The sequence below is a fragment of the Acartia tonsa genome, chromosome 4, assembly GCF_053477335.1.
Source record: "Acartia tonsa isolate MP-2025a chromosome 4, ASM5347733v1, whole genome shotgun sequence".
NCBI lineage: Eukaryota > Metazoa > Arthropoda > Copepoda > Calanoida > Acartiidae > Acartia > Acartia tonsa.
In genome coordinates, this window is record NC_137263.1 from 49,167,875 (window position 1) to 49,189,019 (window position 21,145).

The 21,145-nt window shown below is 31.6% G+C and overlaps 2 protein-coding genes across 2 annotated transcripts in view; both read left to right on the plus strand.

The window, feature by feature from the left end:
- Positions 1 to 504: 504 nt before the first annotated feature.
- LOC145317581 (uncharacterized) overlaps positions 505 to 21,145 on the plus strand; it is a 51,794-nt gene continuing 31,153 nt past the window's right edge. The window contains exons 1-8 of the mRNA XM_080158724.1: positions 505 to 606; positions 4,838 to 4,926; positions 6,256 to 6,327; positions 11,088 to 11,158; positions 14,685 to 14,721; positions 14,972 to 15,045; positions 17,797 to 17,855; positions 19,249 to 19,307. Coding sequence (XP_080014850.1) covers positions 4,860 to 4,926; positions 6,256 to 6,327; positions 11,088 to 11,158; positions 14,685 to 14,721; positions 14,972 to 15,045; positions 17,797 to 17,855; positions 19,249 to 19,307 — 439 coding nt within the window. The 5' untranslated portion in view covers positions 505 to 606; positions 4,838 to 4,859. The remainder of the gene's footprint in view (positions 607 to 4,837; positions 4,927 to 6,255; positions 6,328 to 11,087; positions 11,159 to 14,684; positions 14,722 to 14,971; positions 15,046 to 17,796; positions 17,856 to 19,248; positions 19,308 to 21,145) is intronic.
- Positions 19,669 to 21,145, plus strand: part of LOC145315517 (protein C-mannosyl-transferase DPY19L3-like) — a 145,631-nt gene continuing 144,154 nt past the window's right edge. Inside the window, exon 1 of the mRNA XM_080155499.1 lies at positions 19,669 to 19,699. The gene's annotated coding sequence lies outside the window, so the exon portion shown is untranslated. The remainder of the gene's footprint in view (positions 19,700 to 21,145) is intronic.

A 21,145-nucleotide genomic window follows, 5' to 3' on the forward strand; every position in this document is an offset into this window, starting at 1 on the left:
AAAGCAGAGGATATTTCTCTTATGAAAAAAATTATTTTCATACAAGTGTATCTTTCGATGAGAGATATTAACGTTTTTGTGATTGTAACACATTTTTTGGACATATCAAAAGTAATTTGTGATTGTTTTAATTGACATTTCAAAATACAGAAAAATACATTATAGAAGTGATGTAATATAATAAATAAATTTCTAAAGATGGTTATATAAAATTTATCTGTTTAATATCTGTAATTTCTTGGTATATTATGAAAAAATGAAAGCAATTAAGAAAACTTGTCTCTGAGGTGTAGAAATCTTCTCTCTCTTTCTTCTAATACACAGACCTCCTTCTTCTTTAATCTCTCGTAATGCTCTGCTCTTTCTCTCTCTCTCTCTCTCTCTCTCTCTCTCTCTCTCTCTCTCTCTCTCTCTCTCTCTCTCTCTCTCTCTCTCTCTCTCTCTCTCTCTCTCTCTCTCTCTCTCTCTCTCTCTGTTAAATCTGTATCTCTCTGTTGTTCTCTGTTTGGAATAGTTTTTATGGTGAGCCTGACCCCTCCACTTGTTGAATATATTTATAAATCCTGGTGTGCACACCTGTAGCCCTGTAGATCCTGCCAGCAACAGGTATTATCAATATACTCAAGGCTTGCTTTAGAAAGAAAGAAAAATGTTTTCATTGCATCGTAATAAAGTCAGCTTTCCGCGGATATTAAAATGAAAAATTATAAGATTCAAACTAATTTTCTTAGCCCCGCGTGGCAGTGGGCCCGGGCTCAGAAAACTGGTTTTAATTTTATCATTTTTATATTAATATTTGTAGAAAATAGTCTGTAATACGAAGCTATATATAAGTTTTCAGTATGGCTTAGAACCAGTTCTAATCCAGCGGATTCCAATCGGTTTCAAAGTCACAATGGAAAGAAAAAAACACATACGTATAACGTATTTTTATCTCATTTTAGGAAATTTCTATCACAATATAACTCTTTTTAATCTGACTTAAATTTAGTTTCATTTGATAAAAGAGTTAAAAACAATTTAATGCATGAATGCTGAAAATGTTGTTTTTCACAAAATTCATTGAATATATATATTTTTGGGATCTTATCCTTCTTTTGATCTTGTTTTTTTCTGATTTAAAATACAATTACTTGTTTAGTTTTTTTACTTTTTTTTTTGCATATTTTGCGTAAAATTGTGTGTAAATATTGAGTCAAATGCTCTTATTAAGTCAAATTGTTCTTAAGAAGAGCATTTAACTAAACTGTTACACACAACTTTACAGAAATAAGTGATCCTCTTTAATGCAATGCAAGCACAGACTGGTCAATGATGGATGTAGGGGTTGTTGTAACATTTTTATGTACACAGTTTTAACCTGAGCTGGATCTTTAAATCATTTCAGTGGTGCGCCAAATCGGGGTAAGCTAACTTTCCACCAATGAGAGCACAGCATTTTACGAAATACCGCGCTGTGATTGGCTAAAAAATTTGGCGCACCCCAATTTGGCGCACCATTGAAATGATTTAAAGATCCAGCTCTGTTCTGTAATGTGAAAGAAAATTATATTATTACGAATTGCGTAAAAAAAACATTAGAATGTTATCGTACAATAACAATAACCAATTTGTACACGTTTTTGTGCACGTTACTGATTAAATGCATAAACAAAATAAAAAATTACAGCTTACGCCAAATTTTTTTGTATATATTATTCTTTTTTGGGCCAGCTCAACTTAAATTTTTCACAATTACAATTAGGTTTTTGGAAAGATTAAATTTAATGTAAGTCCTAAATTAAACTTTTAAACTGTAATTGGAGTCATTGGCAATAAAGAAAATGTTTTTTCGGCTTTAAAGTTACACTAAAATTAAAAGAAGCAACTTTAGCTCCATACTTTGAAAACTGATAATTATTTTTTATGATATAAATCTCATCGAGCCAAAAAAAAAGCAATTATTAATCCATTTGAAGTGTAATACTTTTGCTCTATTTAATAAAAATCAAGTATTTACCAGTTCATTAAAAGATAAGAATATTATGGAACAATAATCTATATTTATTGCCTAGATTGGGTGAATTTTTATTTATTTTTGTAATAAATTGTCATTATTACAAAAATACGCTTAAGTCCGTTTTCAGTATGGCTTCGAAAATGATAAATATTCGCTGGATTGGAACCGTTCGCAGTATTACTGACAAATCATGTGTAGCATCGAATTACAGACAATTTCCCTAGAATATCAAATTAAAGTCATAAAACTAATATAATTTTTTTAGCCTGGGACTTTGGCCCCTCGGGCTAACTAAACTGGTTTTAATCTTGTTTCTTCATTTTTTATTTTAATATTCACGGAAAGCTGTCTATAATACGATGCGATGAATGACTATAATGTTTGCTATTTAATGTCATCGTAGGGTTATTCTGATTTGAATTATCTGGTCTGGTAGTTATAAATTGTTTTACATAATCTTGGAAATAGTTCGTTCAATAGAGTTCATCTTATCAATATCTTTGGGTGGTTTTAAGCTATGTTTGACCGCCCGAGCAAAGTTGCTAAAGGCTAGGGTCGCAGCCACTAATTTAAAATTTTAAAATACATGGCTCGTCAACTGCATATTATTAGCAACAAAAATTTCTCGCAAAATGCCAGTTAAGAAATGAACCCCTATCCCCCTTACTGTTGAAATAAATGTGGGGAAGGGGTTAGTTTTTAGTTTTTAGTTCATTACTTTACAAGTAGAGTTAGGTTATATGGAAACCTGTTAACCCCACAGGGTTGAGGAACTGCGGGTATCGGCCCCGCAGGGTTCAGCACCCTAAAATTTCGCCTAACCACTTAATCTTTTGATAACCCACAGCCCTAAAGATGAGGGTTGTGATGTCAGAGTTCTATAACAACAATTTTCTGGGAAATTTTAAAAGATTTTTAATCAGAATGTACCGTTTTAAAAATTCCACAAGACATTATTGTGAAGAAAATTGGCGGCTAGAGATCCTTGTTTAAAAGCATTATTACATATTCTGGATTATCCAGGATTAAATAACTTTCTCAGTTTGCCTTTCAATGTAATGCTATAACCAAATTTTAACTCATTCTTTTTAACTAGCGGCTACGCCCCTAGAAGCCTCTAGGGACACAAAAAATGTTTTCTTTTCAATTTTTGTTAAGATCAGCTGTTTACCAAAAAAATCCGCGGAGCTTTATATTTTTCTATTTTTGGTGATTTCTCTTGTGAGGGTGTTGGTTCCCTCCCCCCAAAAGACTAATCCTTTTCAGGACCTATGAGAAGCTACACTGTAAAGGAAAACCATACCGGTTCAGCGGTTTGCGAGATCCTTCGCTACAGACAGAAAAAGCTTGCTAATTTATATAATAGGAAAAATCCATTAATAATATTTAACCTACTGATAGAGCTAATCTATTTATTAATTTGAAATTTGAAACTAAATTTATTATTTACATTTATTGACAGGAAATATAATGAAGTTTGTATCCACATTAATGGCTTCCAATATTACTGACATTTCAATAGTTTCTTTAAACTTTCAAATATTCCATTTCATTTTTAATTAGAAAAATAAATATGTTAGTAGCTTCTCTATAAGTTACACAAGTCTGTCAGTTTGTCATTTTCTATTTTTTCAATATCCTTTTTTTTCTTTTGTTACTTCCATCCATTCTTCAACTGTAACCCCTCCCCTTCTCTCCCGACTCTTTTAAAAGTGGGTGGGGGGCTTTTTTCTATAATTTGGGTTAGTCCGTACATTCTTCCGTCCGTAACAGATAGTTCTTATTATTAAATTATGCATGTTAAAATTGTTCTATCGATCACAAACTTGATATGATGAATCATCATTGATGATTCCTGTAACAGTTGGTTGCGTTTATTATCGTTACTAGAAAGTCAGTAAATTAAAAACATTTAGATTTTTACACTTTTTGATGACAGTCTAGTTCCTTTAAATGATTTAAATATCTTATTTATCTGATTTTGGTATTGGAAGGCTAGGACAACAAGTTAAATGTTATAAGCAAAGCATCTCTATAATCAAGTCCTAAAATGTAATAATGTCCTTAAATACTATTATGTATTTACATATGTTCGTTTGTCCTACTGTCTGACTTAGAGAATCGCTTTAATAGATGTTGACATTTATTAGAATTAATCTGTATATTAAACTGACTTCAGTATTTTTAACTCCAACATTCTAAAGTTTCGCTACTATTTGAGATAGCATTCTTTTTTTATAAACCAATTCTTTGTTAAACCAATAACATATTGCCAGGAATGTTGGTTTAATTCTTGGAATAATAAAGAAAAAATCTCAATTACATTTCTAAATAAAGGTTATCCAACTTAAGATGACATTATAATTTACAATCATATTTTTTTCTATATGTCAATTCCTTACAAGCGTTTGAAGTTCAAATAAGTTATTTTAAAGGTCAAATGAAGCAATTAGTAAAAAACAATGATGACATTATCCATGAAGGCGAGGCTCTGGAACGGTAGGACAAACGAACAATAACACTTGTAGAGTGTCCTAACTGAATTAGCAGAATATAAATGTATAATCTTTAAAAAATTATGTGTAAATTTGTTGCAAAACTGTTAAATACAGGAATCAAAAATTAGATATATAGAATACTTATGTCACATAAAAAATGCTGTTAAAAAATTAATAAAAATTGATTTTAAAAGATAAATAAATAAACCACTGGACTCTGCGTTTACAGTTCTCCATTACTACATACTAACTATACAATTGTGAAGTATTATTTATGCATCTATGAGTAAAATAACCATAATTTTAAATTATAAAATAGAATATTTATTTTTATTCCTAGGCTAGGGAGTGAGTTTTGAACAATGGCCAGGTCGAGAACTAATTCACAAGAAAGAAAGTCACCAAAGAAAGGCAGCTTTAAAGAAGCAGGTAAAAAATATTTAACATGTGTGAATCTAAGCCCTTATAACAAAGTAAAAGTATGTGTGTGTGTTGACTCGCCAACCGCTGAACCGATAGGGTTCTCATTTACAATGTAGCTTCTCATGGGCCCTTGGAAAATTTATAACTATTTTGGGTGAGCGCAACCACCTTCTTCCCCAGAGAAATGGCCCCTAGAAAAATTTACCCTTCCCCCCCAAAAAAACACCTTCCAATTTTTAAAACTTTTTCTTTTAAAAACTATAATAAAAATTGGGTTCCCTTCTAAAGTGCCCCTAGAGGCCTCTAGCACAATAGCCACTAGTTTTGAATTAAGGAATAATATTTCTATAAGGATGAAAATAATATGAAAACTTGTCTAGAGACAGCTAAAATCTTTTGTGATTTTATTGAACACGAACAACCATCAAAATTCGAGTGAAATATCTGAACAATATTTTAGCCCAAAATTAAATCATTCTTTTTTTTATTCACGTAAATCTAATAGTTTTATAACATTAAATAAAGTGAATGTATAATTCTATAAAAAAAATGAGACACATTTTCTGTAAACTTTTGGCATTAACTGCCAAAAAGTTTATAATACTGTTAAGTTATATTTAAATTCCAAATGCAAAATAGAATGTTGTTTTTTATAATTCTTATGAACTTATATTACCTTAATTGAAATTTATTGGTTCGTAGTCTTTTTTTAAGGGGGGGGGGGGGCGGGGTGATTTATTTTACCCAATATTTGTGCTTATGTGTATATAACGATAATAGACAATTAAATATTTAACCAGAGAGAGAAAGAGAGAGGGGGGGGGGCAATGGGCTGTTTATTACACTAGTCACCATAGTTTTATAATTACATTTTCGGGTATAGTACCATTCGTAACATCTCGTATTTTTCACAGTAGCTTTTCTCCTATTTCTAGCCCCTGCGGGGGTCTCTAACCCTGCGGGGCCAATTACCAAACCCTATGGGTCAATCACCTAACCCAATATAACCTAACCTAACCTAAAATAACCTATAAAGGCCAATTTAAAAAAACGACGAATCGCTCCTTATGGGGCGATGTTACGAAAGGGACTATTTCCACATTTTCTTTTCCGTGGCCTAACAACTTTTTGGACTATTAATAAATTTTGATTGTTTGGTTTATTAAGTTGATTCTACAAACGTTTCAATCACTAATTATAATCTAAAGAAGGGATAATTTTGTGTATTTAACTATTGGGGATGTACACCAATTTATCGGCCATTGTCTTATCCCCTTAGATTCCTGCGATTTAACTCTCTTTAAAAGCGGTGGATTAATCTATATTTTATTATAGGAAGCAGCAATTTGAGGAGATTTGGACAGAGCATCCGAAGAATAGTGAAAGAGGTTGAAGAAAAAACAGTTGGTAAATTTTTCATTATTGTTCATGGTACATTAGAGGGGGAAGGGGTTAAATAACTTTTTCCACTTATCCCAATGACCTTGTGCCGACCCTCGATTGGGTCTTTGAAAATCACCAATGGTGTTGGGAATATTAACACAGCCAAGTATCAGAAAACATTTTACTAGCATACAAAAAAGGTCATTGGTAAAGGGGAGGGGTGTAAATATCTGTATATACATGTATATTATAGTACAGATGCTATATACATAAGGTTTGATCGTATGTGCATACCTTTCAACCGTCAATCACTTATTTAGCTTAATGCAAAATTATGACTATAAAATTGCAAAATTGTAAATATAATTGGTAATATTGATATTCCGTGGCAAAAACATAGTTTATTTAGGATTTAGTTTTGATATCTATATTTTGTTTAGACAAAACATAAATTTTCAATTGAAATTTCCTATCTATTAAAGAAAAAGGTATAGCCCGTAAAAAGAAAGGTACACAGTGGGATCCAGTGGGACATCCAAAAAATTTAGAATTGACTTTTATCTATCCTAGGAATTAATAATGGCTGTAAGTAGACAGCTAGAAAAGAAATTTTTTAAAAATATTCATTTTTGGCGGATTTATGCCATTTTTAAAAAAGGTAGTGAAAAATTTCTTTTCAGTTTTGATGATTTTCCAGATTTTTTTACACAATTTTTTCAAAGCAACAAAAAATACATTTATGTTCATCTTATGAAAATAATTTTTGATTGAGGTACTTTTCAGATACCTGTACCAATGTCTAATTAAAGAAAAATTTAAAAAAAATATTTTTTTGGTGGTACGTGTAAATTGACATTTTGTGAGAAAATTTCACCAAAAATATTAAGATTTTTAACCCCAAAAAATCAGTTTTCTCCATTTTACCCAAAAACGGCCAGGATGCCCCGGGTTTTGCAATAATAATATTAATATGCAATATGTATTGTGTTTAAAACAGTTTTCATAACCTGGGGCCTCCCGGTCGTTTTTGAGTAATTGAGCATTTTACATTGCATGGTTTGAACAATTTCGTTCTTGTTAATTTGAAATTTTCCCTCGTTAGAGGGGGAAGGAGCCATTTTAGAGCCAAAAGTCATCTTTGCAATGTTTTCTAACTTTTTACTTATGCATTATTTGCCTCCGGCCAACCGTTTCGCCGTTATTTGCCGCCGTAGGTGTGATTTTTAACGATTTTTGCCGTTCTCGCGGTTTTAATGGACATTTAAGGGAACAAGGAGTCCTTAAAAAAAGATGACTTATTAATACTTTAATTTAGCAATTAAATTTGCTAAAGAAGGTGTATCAACTATTTTTTTTTTATAGCTAGCCGGTTCTTTTAGTAAGTAGTAGATGTAAAATTTTTCATAGAATTCAGATATGCAATCGGTTTTTTTGTAGACCTCTTATTTTTTTAGTAATTTAAGTTTTAAAAAAAAATTAAGTCGATTTTAAGGTACTAAAATGCAACAAAAAAAAGAAAGAAAATGGTCATTATGAACAAAAATAGTAAGATCTTTAATTTGACACCTTACTTTTTCAATTCTGTCAGGTAATTATTGAAAAAATCGATTTTTTTAAACCCACGAGAATAAAAACTTTGAACTTAATTTTATTATTTCACAAGTAAAAAAATATGGGTTCATATATACCTTTAGAATCAGAAAAATATTACAAATCCATTGTAAGCAAAATTGAAAAAAAAAGTTTACAATATAGTATATAAACTACAATAAAAGGAATTATATGAAAATATCATATTATATTGTACAGGCAACGTCTTAATTCTTGAATTGAGTATAAAAATGGGAAGGGGGTAAAGAGGGGGTAAAGAGGGGGTAAAGAGGGGGTAAAAAAGGGAAGACGATAGTGTTGCCTGAACAAAAAATATAATTGGCCATTTATTTATTTTTTTACTTTTTTTACTTTTTTTCAATTTTGCTTACAATGGATTCGTAATATTTTTCTGATTCTAAAGGTATATATGAACCCATGTTTTTTATGTCTGTTTGAGAAAATATTTAGGTCTAAAGTTTTTATTAAACCGAAGTTAAAAAAATAGATTTTTTCAATAATTACTCATCAGAATTTTAAAAGTAAGGTGTCAAATTAAAGATCTTACTATTTTTGTTCTTACTGGCCATTTTCTTCTTTTATTTTGTTGCGTTTTAGTACCTTAAAACCGACTTAATTATTTTTTTAAAAAACTTAAATTACTTAAAAAATAAGAGGTCTACAAAAAAACCAATTGCATATCTGAATTCTATGAAAAATTTTACATCTACTACTTACTAAAAGAACCGGCTAGCTATAAAAAAAAAAATTGATACACCTTCTTTCATGTGTTCTGAAAAAAATTGTATTTCTAACTGGTTTTGGTTCAGCAGAAATTCAAATTCGGGGATTAATTATAATATTGCAAAAACATTATATATGCGTCTGAGAGAAAGAGAGAAATATACGTTTGAGAGAGAATATAATATAAGCAATTATGTTTATATTCTTATACAAACTTTAAATGAAGATAGCTAGACTTAGAATAAAGGTATTAACACAAAATCAAAAGTGTTTTGAAAATTATGTTATTGTTGTTTATATCTGTAAAAAAAACATTAGAAAACATGCCTTATTAGTGTCCTATTTTACTTATACTGGACCTACCTAAAAATGCCGGGACTCGAACTGGGTGCACCTGACGCTATATTCATGTTCACAAACATTGTTTGCATTGAAGAAATATTTACATAGACATTTATATTGTTAAAATATTCCTATCTTAACTAAAGTTATGAAGGTTTATAGATTTTTTAAAAATAGGGTAGCTTCGCTCCTCCAAAACCGCCAGACGTACTTACCAAATGCACATTAGAAGTTAACAGGAGCAAAATTTATGTTAATTTTGAGTTAAAGCAAAAGAAATTACATCATTTCGTCAAATACAAGCTTTTTTATTGATGTTTACTTTTGTCTACCCTTAATGTCCCGTTTTTTGGCAAAAGATCCCACTGTGAGGTATACCTATATAATTTGTACGATTCCAGCTCCTTGACTTCCAGAAGATATAAGAAGCATTTGTTTAAATTAAAAATAAATTTATAAAGCACGAAACCTTTCACAAGTATTTTTAAATTTTTAATATTTGTAAAAAAATCAGTCGTCTATCTAAAATAGCAGCCAAGAAAATTACATATTCCCCATAGCGTTACGGACTAGCAGATGGACTAACAGACAAACTAAATTATAGCGAAGCTTTACTACTTAAAATCAATGATCACATTTCCTCAATATCGTGACGGACTTGCAAATTTACTGACAGACAAAGTGAATTATAGAGACGCTTAACAACTAAAAATGTTTTTAATAAATAAAGAAAACCTAATGAAAAGTGATATTTGTTATCTCACCTTAAGGATCTCTAATCAATATTATATCAGATCATATTTCAAATATTTTCCTTCGTTATTTATTGTTAATATTATCAATATTCTCACAATTATATCAGAACTTTGTTTGTTTTTGAGCATCATCATCGTATCATTAGATTTGTATTTTTATATTGTTAGTTAATGTTATAGATTACAGGAAGGGAGGGGGCAATCGGCTGTTTATTACACTAGCCCCCAAAGTCTTATTATAACATTTTTTTAACAACTTTGGGTACTTTTATTAAATTTTGATTGCTTGGTTGGTTAAGTCGAGTGTCCAAACATTTAACTACTAATTGTACTACAGAAGTGGTAATTTTGTGTAGCATCATTGGGGATGTAGATTAAGATATATAAGTTTTCCGGAATTTTAAAGTTAGGGGGAGATTTGAAATCTGCATCAAATTTTAAGGATTTTTTTTATAAAATTCGTTTTTTCTATAATTCTTTATCTAAAAGCGGAAATGCAATTTAAGTTAATTAATTTTGGCATCTGTTATTGGTGGATTTAAAAAATCTGCGCTCTGATTGGATGTCGTATATCATTCAACCAATTAGAGCGCAGGTAGTTTAAAATCCACCTATCCTATTGGTCAAAATTAATTAACTTAAAATGCATTTCCGCTTTTAGATAAAGATTATACAAAAAACGAATTTTAAAAAAAAAAATTCTTAAAATTTGATGCAGATTTCAAATCTCCCCCTAACTTTAAAATTCCGGAAAACTTATATATCTTAATGTAGATCTATTTATCGGCCTTTGTCTTATCCCTTTAGATCCCTGTCATGTAATAGATTAGATTATTTTTTCTACTTTTATCCAATAATATAAAGTAGTAAGGTTTTTCTTGTCTGAAATGAAAGATCTCGGAAATGGCAGGATTGATGAGGTTGTGCTTTTATAATTGCCATGGGATGGTTTTGGACCATTTTCTGACACTTCACCCTGCCACTTAGAGTCTAGGAGTGAAGCAGCTAGTTTTTTTTTAAAGTAAATTATATAGTTAACAATCATGAATGAGTAAAACACATTCGTTGATACGAATAAAACGATGTATAATCATTTATCTGTAAGAAACTTTAGCTCCCACAAGTTTGCTTTTCAGGGAACATTCACATGTTCAAACTTGTTTAAAAATCACTGAATACTTGCACCCCTCCCCTACCAAAATTATCCTAGGCCTCTCAAATTTGTTAATTAAATTGTCTACAATTATGTACTTAAATATTTAATTTTGGTTATTTGCTTCTTTTTGAGCTTAGCACCTAGAGACTAGAAGCGTAGCCGCTGGTTATAATTATAAGATATCTATCTTTTTTTAGTTGAAGAATCTCGAGAAACGCTGGTACAGAGACATGTTCTATTTAAAGTATCAAAAGAAGCTTTACAAGAGGTAACTATCTACATTAATTAAACTCTTTAACACTATCGATCTAAGATTTTTTGGGAAAGAGGATTAACTTGGGATAAATACAGAGAGAGAGAGAGAGAGAGAGAGAGAGAGAGAGAAAGAGGGGACAAAGGATATTATAATAACGTTTTCTAATTCGTTGGATTAGCAACTTTGGGAACTTAAGCGAATTTTGATTGGCTGGTTATTTAAGTTGATTGTCCAAACGTTTTAACCACTAATTGTAAACTACAGAAGGGCTAATTATGTGTATTATTTACCCGCGACCGTGGCTCAACACGTAGCGCATCCTCTCGTCGTCGGGAAGGTGATAGGTTCGAATCTCGGTCCGACACCGCGTCATAACTAAAAAATGGTTCCCACTGCTACTATGTCAGATGCGCGACGTAAATAGTTAGAGTGGGGGGAATGCCTTGGCTCAAAACAGGCACAACTCGCTACCATGCACAGTTGGGACTTCTCAGACAAAGGTCGTGCATCTCAGAGAGTTGGTTGTCTGATGGGTGAAGGGACGCTTTACACCGCAATCATAAGTATTGTATGTATGTTCCAAGGTGCGTGGAGTTAGGTCTAGTACCCGAAGCGACACCTAGCCCTCTTGAGTCTTAACTCCTAATTATGTGTATCATCATTGGGGATGTGCATTGATTTAACGGCCATAGTCTTATCCCTTTAGATCCCTGGAACAAATATAATTTAACAAGGGATTATATATTTAAGACTCCGAACCAGTAAAAAATGTAACTTTTTACAAAACAAGGATAAAAAATCTCATATAATTATTGAAGCCAAAATAAATTTATAAATCGAAACTATATATGAATTAAACAATTATAAAATAAAGAATCATATTTAACACTTTAATAAAAAAAAGGGATGTAGGTCGACCCTCCCCTTTCTAATTTAGTTTTAAAAGATAGAATAAAAATTTTTTGGGATTCGGACTTCTATTTCTTAGACGATTTCTCATGGGATGGTATCCTCCAGACAAAATAGTTATGAACCTTCCTAGGACCTATGAAAAGCTTCATTTTAAAGGAGAATTGTCGGTCCTACAGTTAGCGCGATCTTAACTACAGACACTCTTTAAATACTTTTCCGACATATTGACAAAATAAATTTAAACAATAAAAGTATTTCTGCCGTTTTTAAATATGGCAACGTACGTCGAATTATATTTAGGATATCTATTAGGGGACTTAAAGGATAAGACACTAGACGATAAATTTATGTACATCCCAAATGATGATAAACAAGAATACCTCTTCTATTAATTAATTTTATTGGTTGAAAGGATTGGACAACTATAAGTTTGGAAATAACCAATCAAATATGATATAAGTATATAAGCAAACAAATAGTACTCAACGTTTTTGTGTAACTTTGGGTACTAGCCTTTTTTACAGTCCAATGTCACTTTCCTCCCTCCCTGGTATCTTTAAAACAAATTCGTTTAAATTTGAGTTAGTTTGACATTAACAAAGGGTTTGATAAGAATATTTTTATTAGATTAGATTAGATTACTGTTAATATAAGACGAGGATGATAACATCCATATAAGCGAAGCCCAACACATGAAATAAAGTATAAGTTTTGTTTTATCTGTTTGAATATCGTTAACCACTTAACTGATTGAGTTCTCCATTTCATATGGTAGTTTTACATAGATCTTGCAATGGGTTTAGACTAGGGTTGGGCCGGATATCCGGTGTGGCCGGATATCCGGCCGGATATCCGGCCATTTTCAATATCCGGCCGGATACCGGATATTGAAACTATCCGGCCGGATATCCGGCAATATAATCTTTTATATTTAACAACAAAAATCTCTGTTTTTTTAAATCTTAAATGGCTGTAATTTTCTTATTGTTGAAGATAGAAGAACAATTTTTTCTGAATATGTTTATCTTTATGTAAATTTTATATTAGAAGTCTCAAAACATAAATTTTGGCGGTGGCAGCAGTACTTGGCAGCTGCCAGCCGCAAACAGACGGTTTGCAGGTAAACGGCAACGGATTTTATGAAATTTTAATATGTCATGAAGATATATAAAAAAGCCTAAGTTTAAAATTTGAAATCTTCAAGTAAAAATTTGCGGTCACAGGAACCGTTTAAAGATTTCTGGAGACCTGGAGGTTCAGGACTTGCAGGATTATACCTGGAACCTGAAATCAACTTGAACACCTATATTACATATGAGGATGTACGACTATAGGATATTTTAGTATTAGATAACATGAAATGCTTTGTTTAAGTAAAAAAAATATTTTTACTTTTTACCTGAATGACCTTACCAGATTTGCTGGCATCCTGTGCCCGCCAGGAAGGAGGTATTAAAAAAATTTCAACTCTCAGTTATGTGTCATACCCATATTTCGAAAGTCACTTAGTTATAGCCCTCTACCTTTTATACACAGAAAATGGGATAGAAAAAACCAGAGGGGGGGGGGGGCAGGCATTCAACGCCACATCCTCGCCCATCCTCCAACCGTTAGGGGTTGATATTACAGATTGAGGGAAGTAATAGTTCATTAGATTTATTTGCTAAGAAGAAAGATCATTTAATACTTACTTAATTTTTAAGTTTTAATCTTAATTTTATCCTATTATACAAAGTAGTAAGCTTTTTTTGTCTGTAGCGAAGGATCTCGCTAACCGCTGAACTGATATGTTTTCCTTTAGAGTGAAGCTTCTTATAGGTCTCAGGGTGGTTTTAGGCTGTTTCATTTTTATAAAAAAAAAGTCGTTGTAAGGTTTTAAATTATTTTTCTGCACTTTCATGTCCCTTCTAATATCCCTAGATACTAGGGACGCAGCCGCTAGTATAATATAAAACACTAGTTTATGAAGAAATTTTTTTTGCGGGTATAGTCCTCTTTGTGGCAACGACCCTTAAGGAGCGATTATTCGTATTTTCACAGTAGGCTTCCTCCTATTTCTAGCCCCTTGCGGGGGACTCTAACCTTGCGGGGCCAATTGCCTAACCCTGCGGGGCAATCACCTAACCAAATATAACCTAACCTAACCTAAAATAACCTATTAAAAGCAATTTTAAAAATACAACGAATCGCCCCTTAAGGTGCGTTGCCACAAAAGGGACTATATCCTTTTTTGATACTTTAATATGTAGTAATTTGGCCGGTTATCCGGCCGGATATCCGGTAATTTGGCCGGATAACCGGATATTTGCCGGATATCCGGCGATGGCCGGATATCCGGCCGGTTACCGGATATCCGGCATTTGAAATCAGCCGGATATCCGGTATCCGGTATCCGGCCAAAAAAATATCCGGCCCAACCCTAGTTTAGACTAATTTATTTTTAGATTTGAGTCTTTGGAAGATATTAGGCTAACTTCTGATTCCCTCCCCCCTTATCGATTACAGAGTCCCTTATTGCTAGTGGCGGATTCCATAGTGTTATATATATTAAAGAGATACAATTGTTTATAGTAAGATAAAAAATTGGTATAAATCTATTCTATTAAAATATTTTTTCTATTTTCAGGCATTTCTTGATACGCTTAACTGCCTAGTTCGCTTACAGGAAAGAAAATATAATTGTAAGAAAATATATATTAATTAACTTAAAGAAAAACATTTAATTTAAATAGTTTTTAAACTGTAACTTTTTTATGCTAGATTCTATAAATATTTTTTTTAAGTGTTATAGTATTAATAACTTTTTTATTAAATGAACCTACAAATAACGCTTATTAAGAATGTCTTTAAAAATTAGTATAAAAATTATTAATCTAAGACTAATAAAAACATGAATATTTTCAACTAATTGTTAGAATTCCTACATCGACTCTAAATCAGTAAAGAATTTACTGCAGAGATACACAAAGCTGAGAGAAATGTTAAAGGTTAGTAAATGTAAAATGTAAATCTGGGAAAACTTATTGATTTTCTTTTCTTCAGAACTCATGGATCGTCAGCTGACCATGCTTATATAAAAGTAACAGGATGTCTTTCTGTTTGCCTGTGATTACAAAAGGATCTTGCCAACCGCTGAACCGATATTGTTCTCTATTACAATGCAGCTTCTCACAAGTCCAGAGATGGTTTATAAATATTTTGAGGAAGGGAAAATAAAATTAAATATTTTTTTTTCTTTTTTAAACCATGTTCAAAATGGGGGGGGGGGGAATGACCCCATAACCCAACATCCCATAGAACCCTAATAATTGTCATAAAAGTGTTGATGTCTCCCCAAAGTTTTAAAACACGATCTCTCATTCGTTTGGTACTTTTGTTAAATCTTTTTTTGGGTTTTATAAAACTTCAGAGTCAAAACTTAGAATCAAAATTCTGTTTAGAATATTTTGTATATCGTAATTGGTGGTGTTTATAAATGTATCATCCTCTGTCTTACCCTCACGTTGCCTGATTATTACATTGAAAGTGCAAAATAAAATTAAATTTAAAGTACAAAAAAACAATCTTTTTTATCTTCACAGACTAATACAATACTTTTTACATTATAATTGTGTGATGAACGGACATTGACAATTATCACCATTTAAGTTTTAAAAAGAAAAATTTTAGAAATCATTTAGTTTTTAGGGGCTATTGCTCTTAGAAGGGTAGTGCTTAACTCTCCTAAAATAGTTATAAACCTACCCAGGATCTATGCGATGCTACACTGTAAAGGAGAAACATATTAGGTTAGCGAGATCTTTCGGTACACAGAGACAGACACCCAAACACACACACACTGTCAGACAGACATCTTGTTACTTTTACACTAGAATTCTAAATGTAGAAATGAAAAAGTGAAAATAGTATTTCTTTGAAAATGAAACAAAATTCATCAAGTCACAACTATTTAATAAAAAAAGTCTGGTCTGAATTTTTTTACTTGTCACATATTTAAAATATTTTGACCTACATATTAAGGAACTAGGACTATTGTCTCCAATAGGAGCGAATAAACTGTGCAATTGATGAAGTACTAGTATTGGGGGCTAAAATACGTTGGTTGAAAATTTGGCGACTAAAATTATTTTTTTGTTATGATGCCGGTGGCAGATTTTTGTTTCAGTTTTTTTGCAGCATATAATTTTGATATGAAGCTAAAGCTGGCTGGCTGCGCCTACTTAGCCAATTCTAAAATGGCTAAACTTGTTTAAAGAATATAAAAATAAATTATCACTTTTATAAAGAAGAGTTGTTTATTGCATCGTATTTTAGACAGCTTTCCGCGAATATGAAAATTGAAAATTATAAGATTATAATCAGTTTTGGAAGCCCCGAGGGACCGAAGACCCGAGCTAACAAAACTGGTATTTTTATGATTTCATGATTTTTATTTAAGATTTCGTTAAAAATTGTCTGTAATACATGAATTTTCATTATGGCTGAGAACCGGTTCTATTCCAGCGAATATCAATCGGTTTTGAAGCCGTACTGGAAAATTATTTTATAATCTGCATGATCGAATACAAAGAACCAGCACAAACTTCTTTTTAAAAACTTTTAATCCGAACAAACTTTTAAAGATGACATACAAGATCGGATGGAAATTTTCTACAAAGAATACGAATTAGGAAATTAATTTTAGAGTAAAATGTAGTTTTTTTTTTAAATTTAACTTAGTTTCGAATAGGTTTCGAAGGTGCTGGTTTGAGCCTCAACCCAAATTTCATCACAACAAAAGACGTGGAAAAGTGTCTGTATTTATTGATTAACAACAAAAGGACTTCCGAATAAGAAACAGACAATCAAAGGCTTGGTTGTCTCTTGGACAATTGTTTCACAAAAATTATCCATTGTATTCAAAATTTACTTTAAACTTTCTACTAGGGAATAATTTAAAAACCAAATGATTATTCAATTAATGCTGGAATTAGAAAATGATTACTACTTTGTTCCGCATGAAAGGATAATGCCTATTGTAGTATTTACATTGTCCATTTACTACCAAGAAATTTTTTTTAATCATCTATTAATGAAGAATGGGTATATATCCTGGAACCGAAAAAAAGGCTAAAAACACAATTAATCACCCAGACTAACAGACTAATGCTGCTCATTCTAAATCAATGAAATGGAGTATTAGTACCAGTAGTGCTATATCTTAAATATTTTTAAAAGCGAAGCTTTTCTAAAATTTGGGCCGGTCCGTACGTCCGTAACGATTAGCTTTTTTCGTAAATTTAGGCATGTTAGAATTGTCCTATCGATTTCAAACTTTGCATGATGACTCCTGTAGTAGTTAGGTACGATTAAGAAAGCGTCGAAACTCTATAATCGATACCAGAATGTCCGTACGTCCATTTTAAACATGTTAATTTTTTAAAACTTTTTAACAACAATTCTTTTATGTGATATAATCATCCAATTGATCTGATTTTTAAAGAACTCATTCCTATTACAATAAGGTACAATATTATAAGCGAAGCATCTCTGTAATCAAGTCCTAAAAATGTTACTATGTCCTTAATCTGAATTCTGTATTTAAGAAGATCTGTAACAAATTTACGTATAATTATGTCAAAACTTATATATTTATATTTTGTATATTCAGTTCTGACACTATACAAGAATTAATATTCGTCTGTCATACCGTTTCAGAGCTTTGCTTTTACGAATGTTGTCATCCTTGTTTATTTTAGGATTGTGTATCCTGTGAATGTAAATGGTGGGCTGTTGGAAATTTAGCATCACAAACAAGGTCACATTTTAAATTGCATTTAAATGATCAATTTAAAAAAAAAGATAGTAGCTTTATAGTACCACTAACACCTTTATCCTTTTCTAAAAGTAACATGATCTGTGTCTGTCTGTCTGTTTGTCAGCCTGTGTATACCGATAGATTGCTCTATAAAAGATTATCCCACCCCAGAAAAATAATATTTTCTTTTTTAAAAAAAATAATTAAAAGTTATGGGGGGGGGGGGGGTGAGGGTTGGTCGCCTTCCCCCTCCCCCACTTCCAGCGCCCCTAGAGACATGCTAGTCGAGAATAAAGTCTTTAAAAATCGACTTGTGCATAACTTAATTCTAAATCAAAAGTACATAGAACTACCGCAACATCCTGTCTTAAAAATAAATGTTAGCCAATTGTCTTTGCATAAAAATGCAGCTCATACCACAACGAAATTAACCCTTAACGGACGGGGGGGGGGGAGGGCGTCCCCCCCCCCTCCGTTTTTTTGCTATCTCAATATCTGTGTGTGAAAGATATAGAGCCCAAACTGCGTGACTTTTTAAACCTGGCAGGGTCATCCAGGTAAAGAGCAAAAATATTTTTTGACTTAAACAAAGCATTTTATCCTACCAAAATACTAAAATATCCTCTAGTAGTACATTCTCATATGAAATACATTTGTTCAAGTCAATTTTAGGTTCCAGGTATGATCATGCAGGTCCAGATCCTCCAGGTCTCCAGAAATCTTTAAGAGGATCCTGTGGCCGCAATTTTTGACTTAGAGACTTCAAATTCTAAACTTGAGCTTAAAATTTCATAAAGATCTGCCACCGATTTCCCGACGACTGCGGCGGCTGGCAGCTGCCAATTATAGCTGCGGCCGCTGAAATTTATATTTTGTTATTTCTAATATAAAATTTACATGAAGATAAACATTTTCTGAAAAAAATTGTTCTTCTAGCTTCAAAAATAAGAAAATTACAGCCGTTTGAAACTTTTAAGTAAAAAGGACCTAAAAATTAAGTTTGTTAAATAAAAGGGTAAAGGAAGCGAAAATTGACTATGACTTACTTAAGGTCGGAAATTCATTATCAAACAGGGGACTTGAACAAAAATTTAGCCCTCTAGCTTTAATAGGAACTGAGATAATAGGGGGTGGGCGTTCAACGCCTAACCCCCCCGCCCCCCCCCCCTACCCAACCGATTAAGGTGCGGCAAGGGGCCCGACTGTTAAAGGTTAATGAAAGAAATCTCGAAACCTATACGTGAATTTCAGCTGTCGTTAGGGGGCAACACATAGTAAAATTGACGACCTTTTTATCTGCCCCCCCCCCCCCCCCAAATATTATATTAGATTTATTTCGCTTGTTGGCTACACCTTATTCCTCATAAAAATGTGATAATTTTTGTCTATACAGGTACGAGTCCATCCCAGAATATGTTGAGAGATCTTCTAAATATATAACAAGAGTTGCAGGTATTAATTTTAGTTGTGCGAAGCTTTTTATAGTGCCTATAAATAAAAGACATCAAACTGGTCAATTAAAATGTATTCTGGCCTGTCATTGGTAATTTAGTCTGTGTATTGGCCTATAATTGGTTATATGTGTTGTATGATGTATGTTTTTTATAGGCACTATAAAAAGCTTCTAGTAGTGCAGCTACTCTATAATAGTGTTCTGTTAGTTCTGAACTTGAAACATTAGTATTTTCTAGACAAATCAAAATATAATAAAATTTATCTTTTTGAAAGATTTGGTGAATATTTTTATTAAAGAAAGCTTTCATTTTAGGCTTTTAAAACAGCTAACAAAATTATTTGTATTTCTAAAACTACCAAGCTAATATTGCTTGATTCACTTCTACAAGAGACAAAATGAATTAAAATTGATTGCTCAAATCGAAATATATCTTAATTTCTTGGAAAATGTAATTTTAAAGAAATCTTTTAAAATATTGCATTAAAAATACCTTTCTTCCAATACAAGTTCGTGTACATTTGATAGTTTCATTTATGCAATATCAAAAAAAATCAGAATTGTGAAACATATATACATATATCTAAGAAATCAGAATTGCAAATTCAAAATATAAGATGATTTCATAAACGAAAAAAAAGCTAAACATCGAAAATATCATTTAAAATGTATTCTCAAAATATAAATGCATCAAAATGGTTGATAATAGCAAAATCTTAAGTTGAAATTAAATATTAGGCTACTTTCATATAATTGTGTTAAAATATTTTATATTTAAAATAACTTCCGAATACAATAATTAAATTTTTAGAATTGATTGAAATAGATTCTTTGATATTAAGAATATCTATATTAAATATTGAAAACTAATACTGGATAAGCAAATGTTTAAAAAAAAAGAAGATTGACAACATACATAAAAGCGAAGCACTTAAATGCTAAGACAAAAAACGAACATTAACGCTTGTAGAGTGTCAGAACTAACAAAGCAGTCTAAACCAAATTAAAAGTAAATTTGTAGGAAAACTTTGAATTACAGGATACTGTTTTAGGACATACTTACCTTTTTAGGACTTGATATAAAGATGCTTCGCTTAAAACATTGTACTTTGTTGTTATAGGAATCAATATTCCAAAAATAAGATGAATAGGATAATATCAAATAAAAATTGTTGTCTAAATAGTTAAAGATCAACATTTTTTAATGGACTTACGAACATATTGGTAACGATTACAGAGTTGCTACGCTTTCGAGATCGTACTTACCAAACAGGAATCACCATGCCGTTTTTAAAATCGATAGGACAATTTTAACATGCCCAAATTAACGATAAGAGCTATTGGTTACGTCGGAGGGACCAAACAACTCTAATTATAGAAAAACTTTGCTTTAAAAAATAATTTGCTAAAAGAATTTATTGAATTATGTGTGACAACTTGTTGAGTTAGGAGAAGAATATTATTCTACTGGGGTGTAAAGTTACAATTCTCTCTTGTACATCTAGATCTAATATTGTAAAAAGAAAAGAAAATCATTTTCAGTATGGCTTCGAAACGGATTAATATCCGATGGATAAAAACTGGTTCTTAGCTCTACCGAAAAATAATGTATATCATAGTATTACCGACAATTTTCCAAGAATATTAAAATAAAATCATAAAATTATCAGGAGTTTTGTAAGCCCCTTGGTTACAACAAAACTGGTATTAATCATATAATCTTTCATTTCAATATCCACTGAAACTGTCTATAATACGATGTGATAAATAACTATTCTTTGCAAAATATCCAAGACTGTAAGAATAAAAAGATAAGTAGTGAGTACAACCATATTAC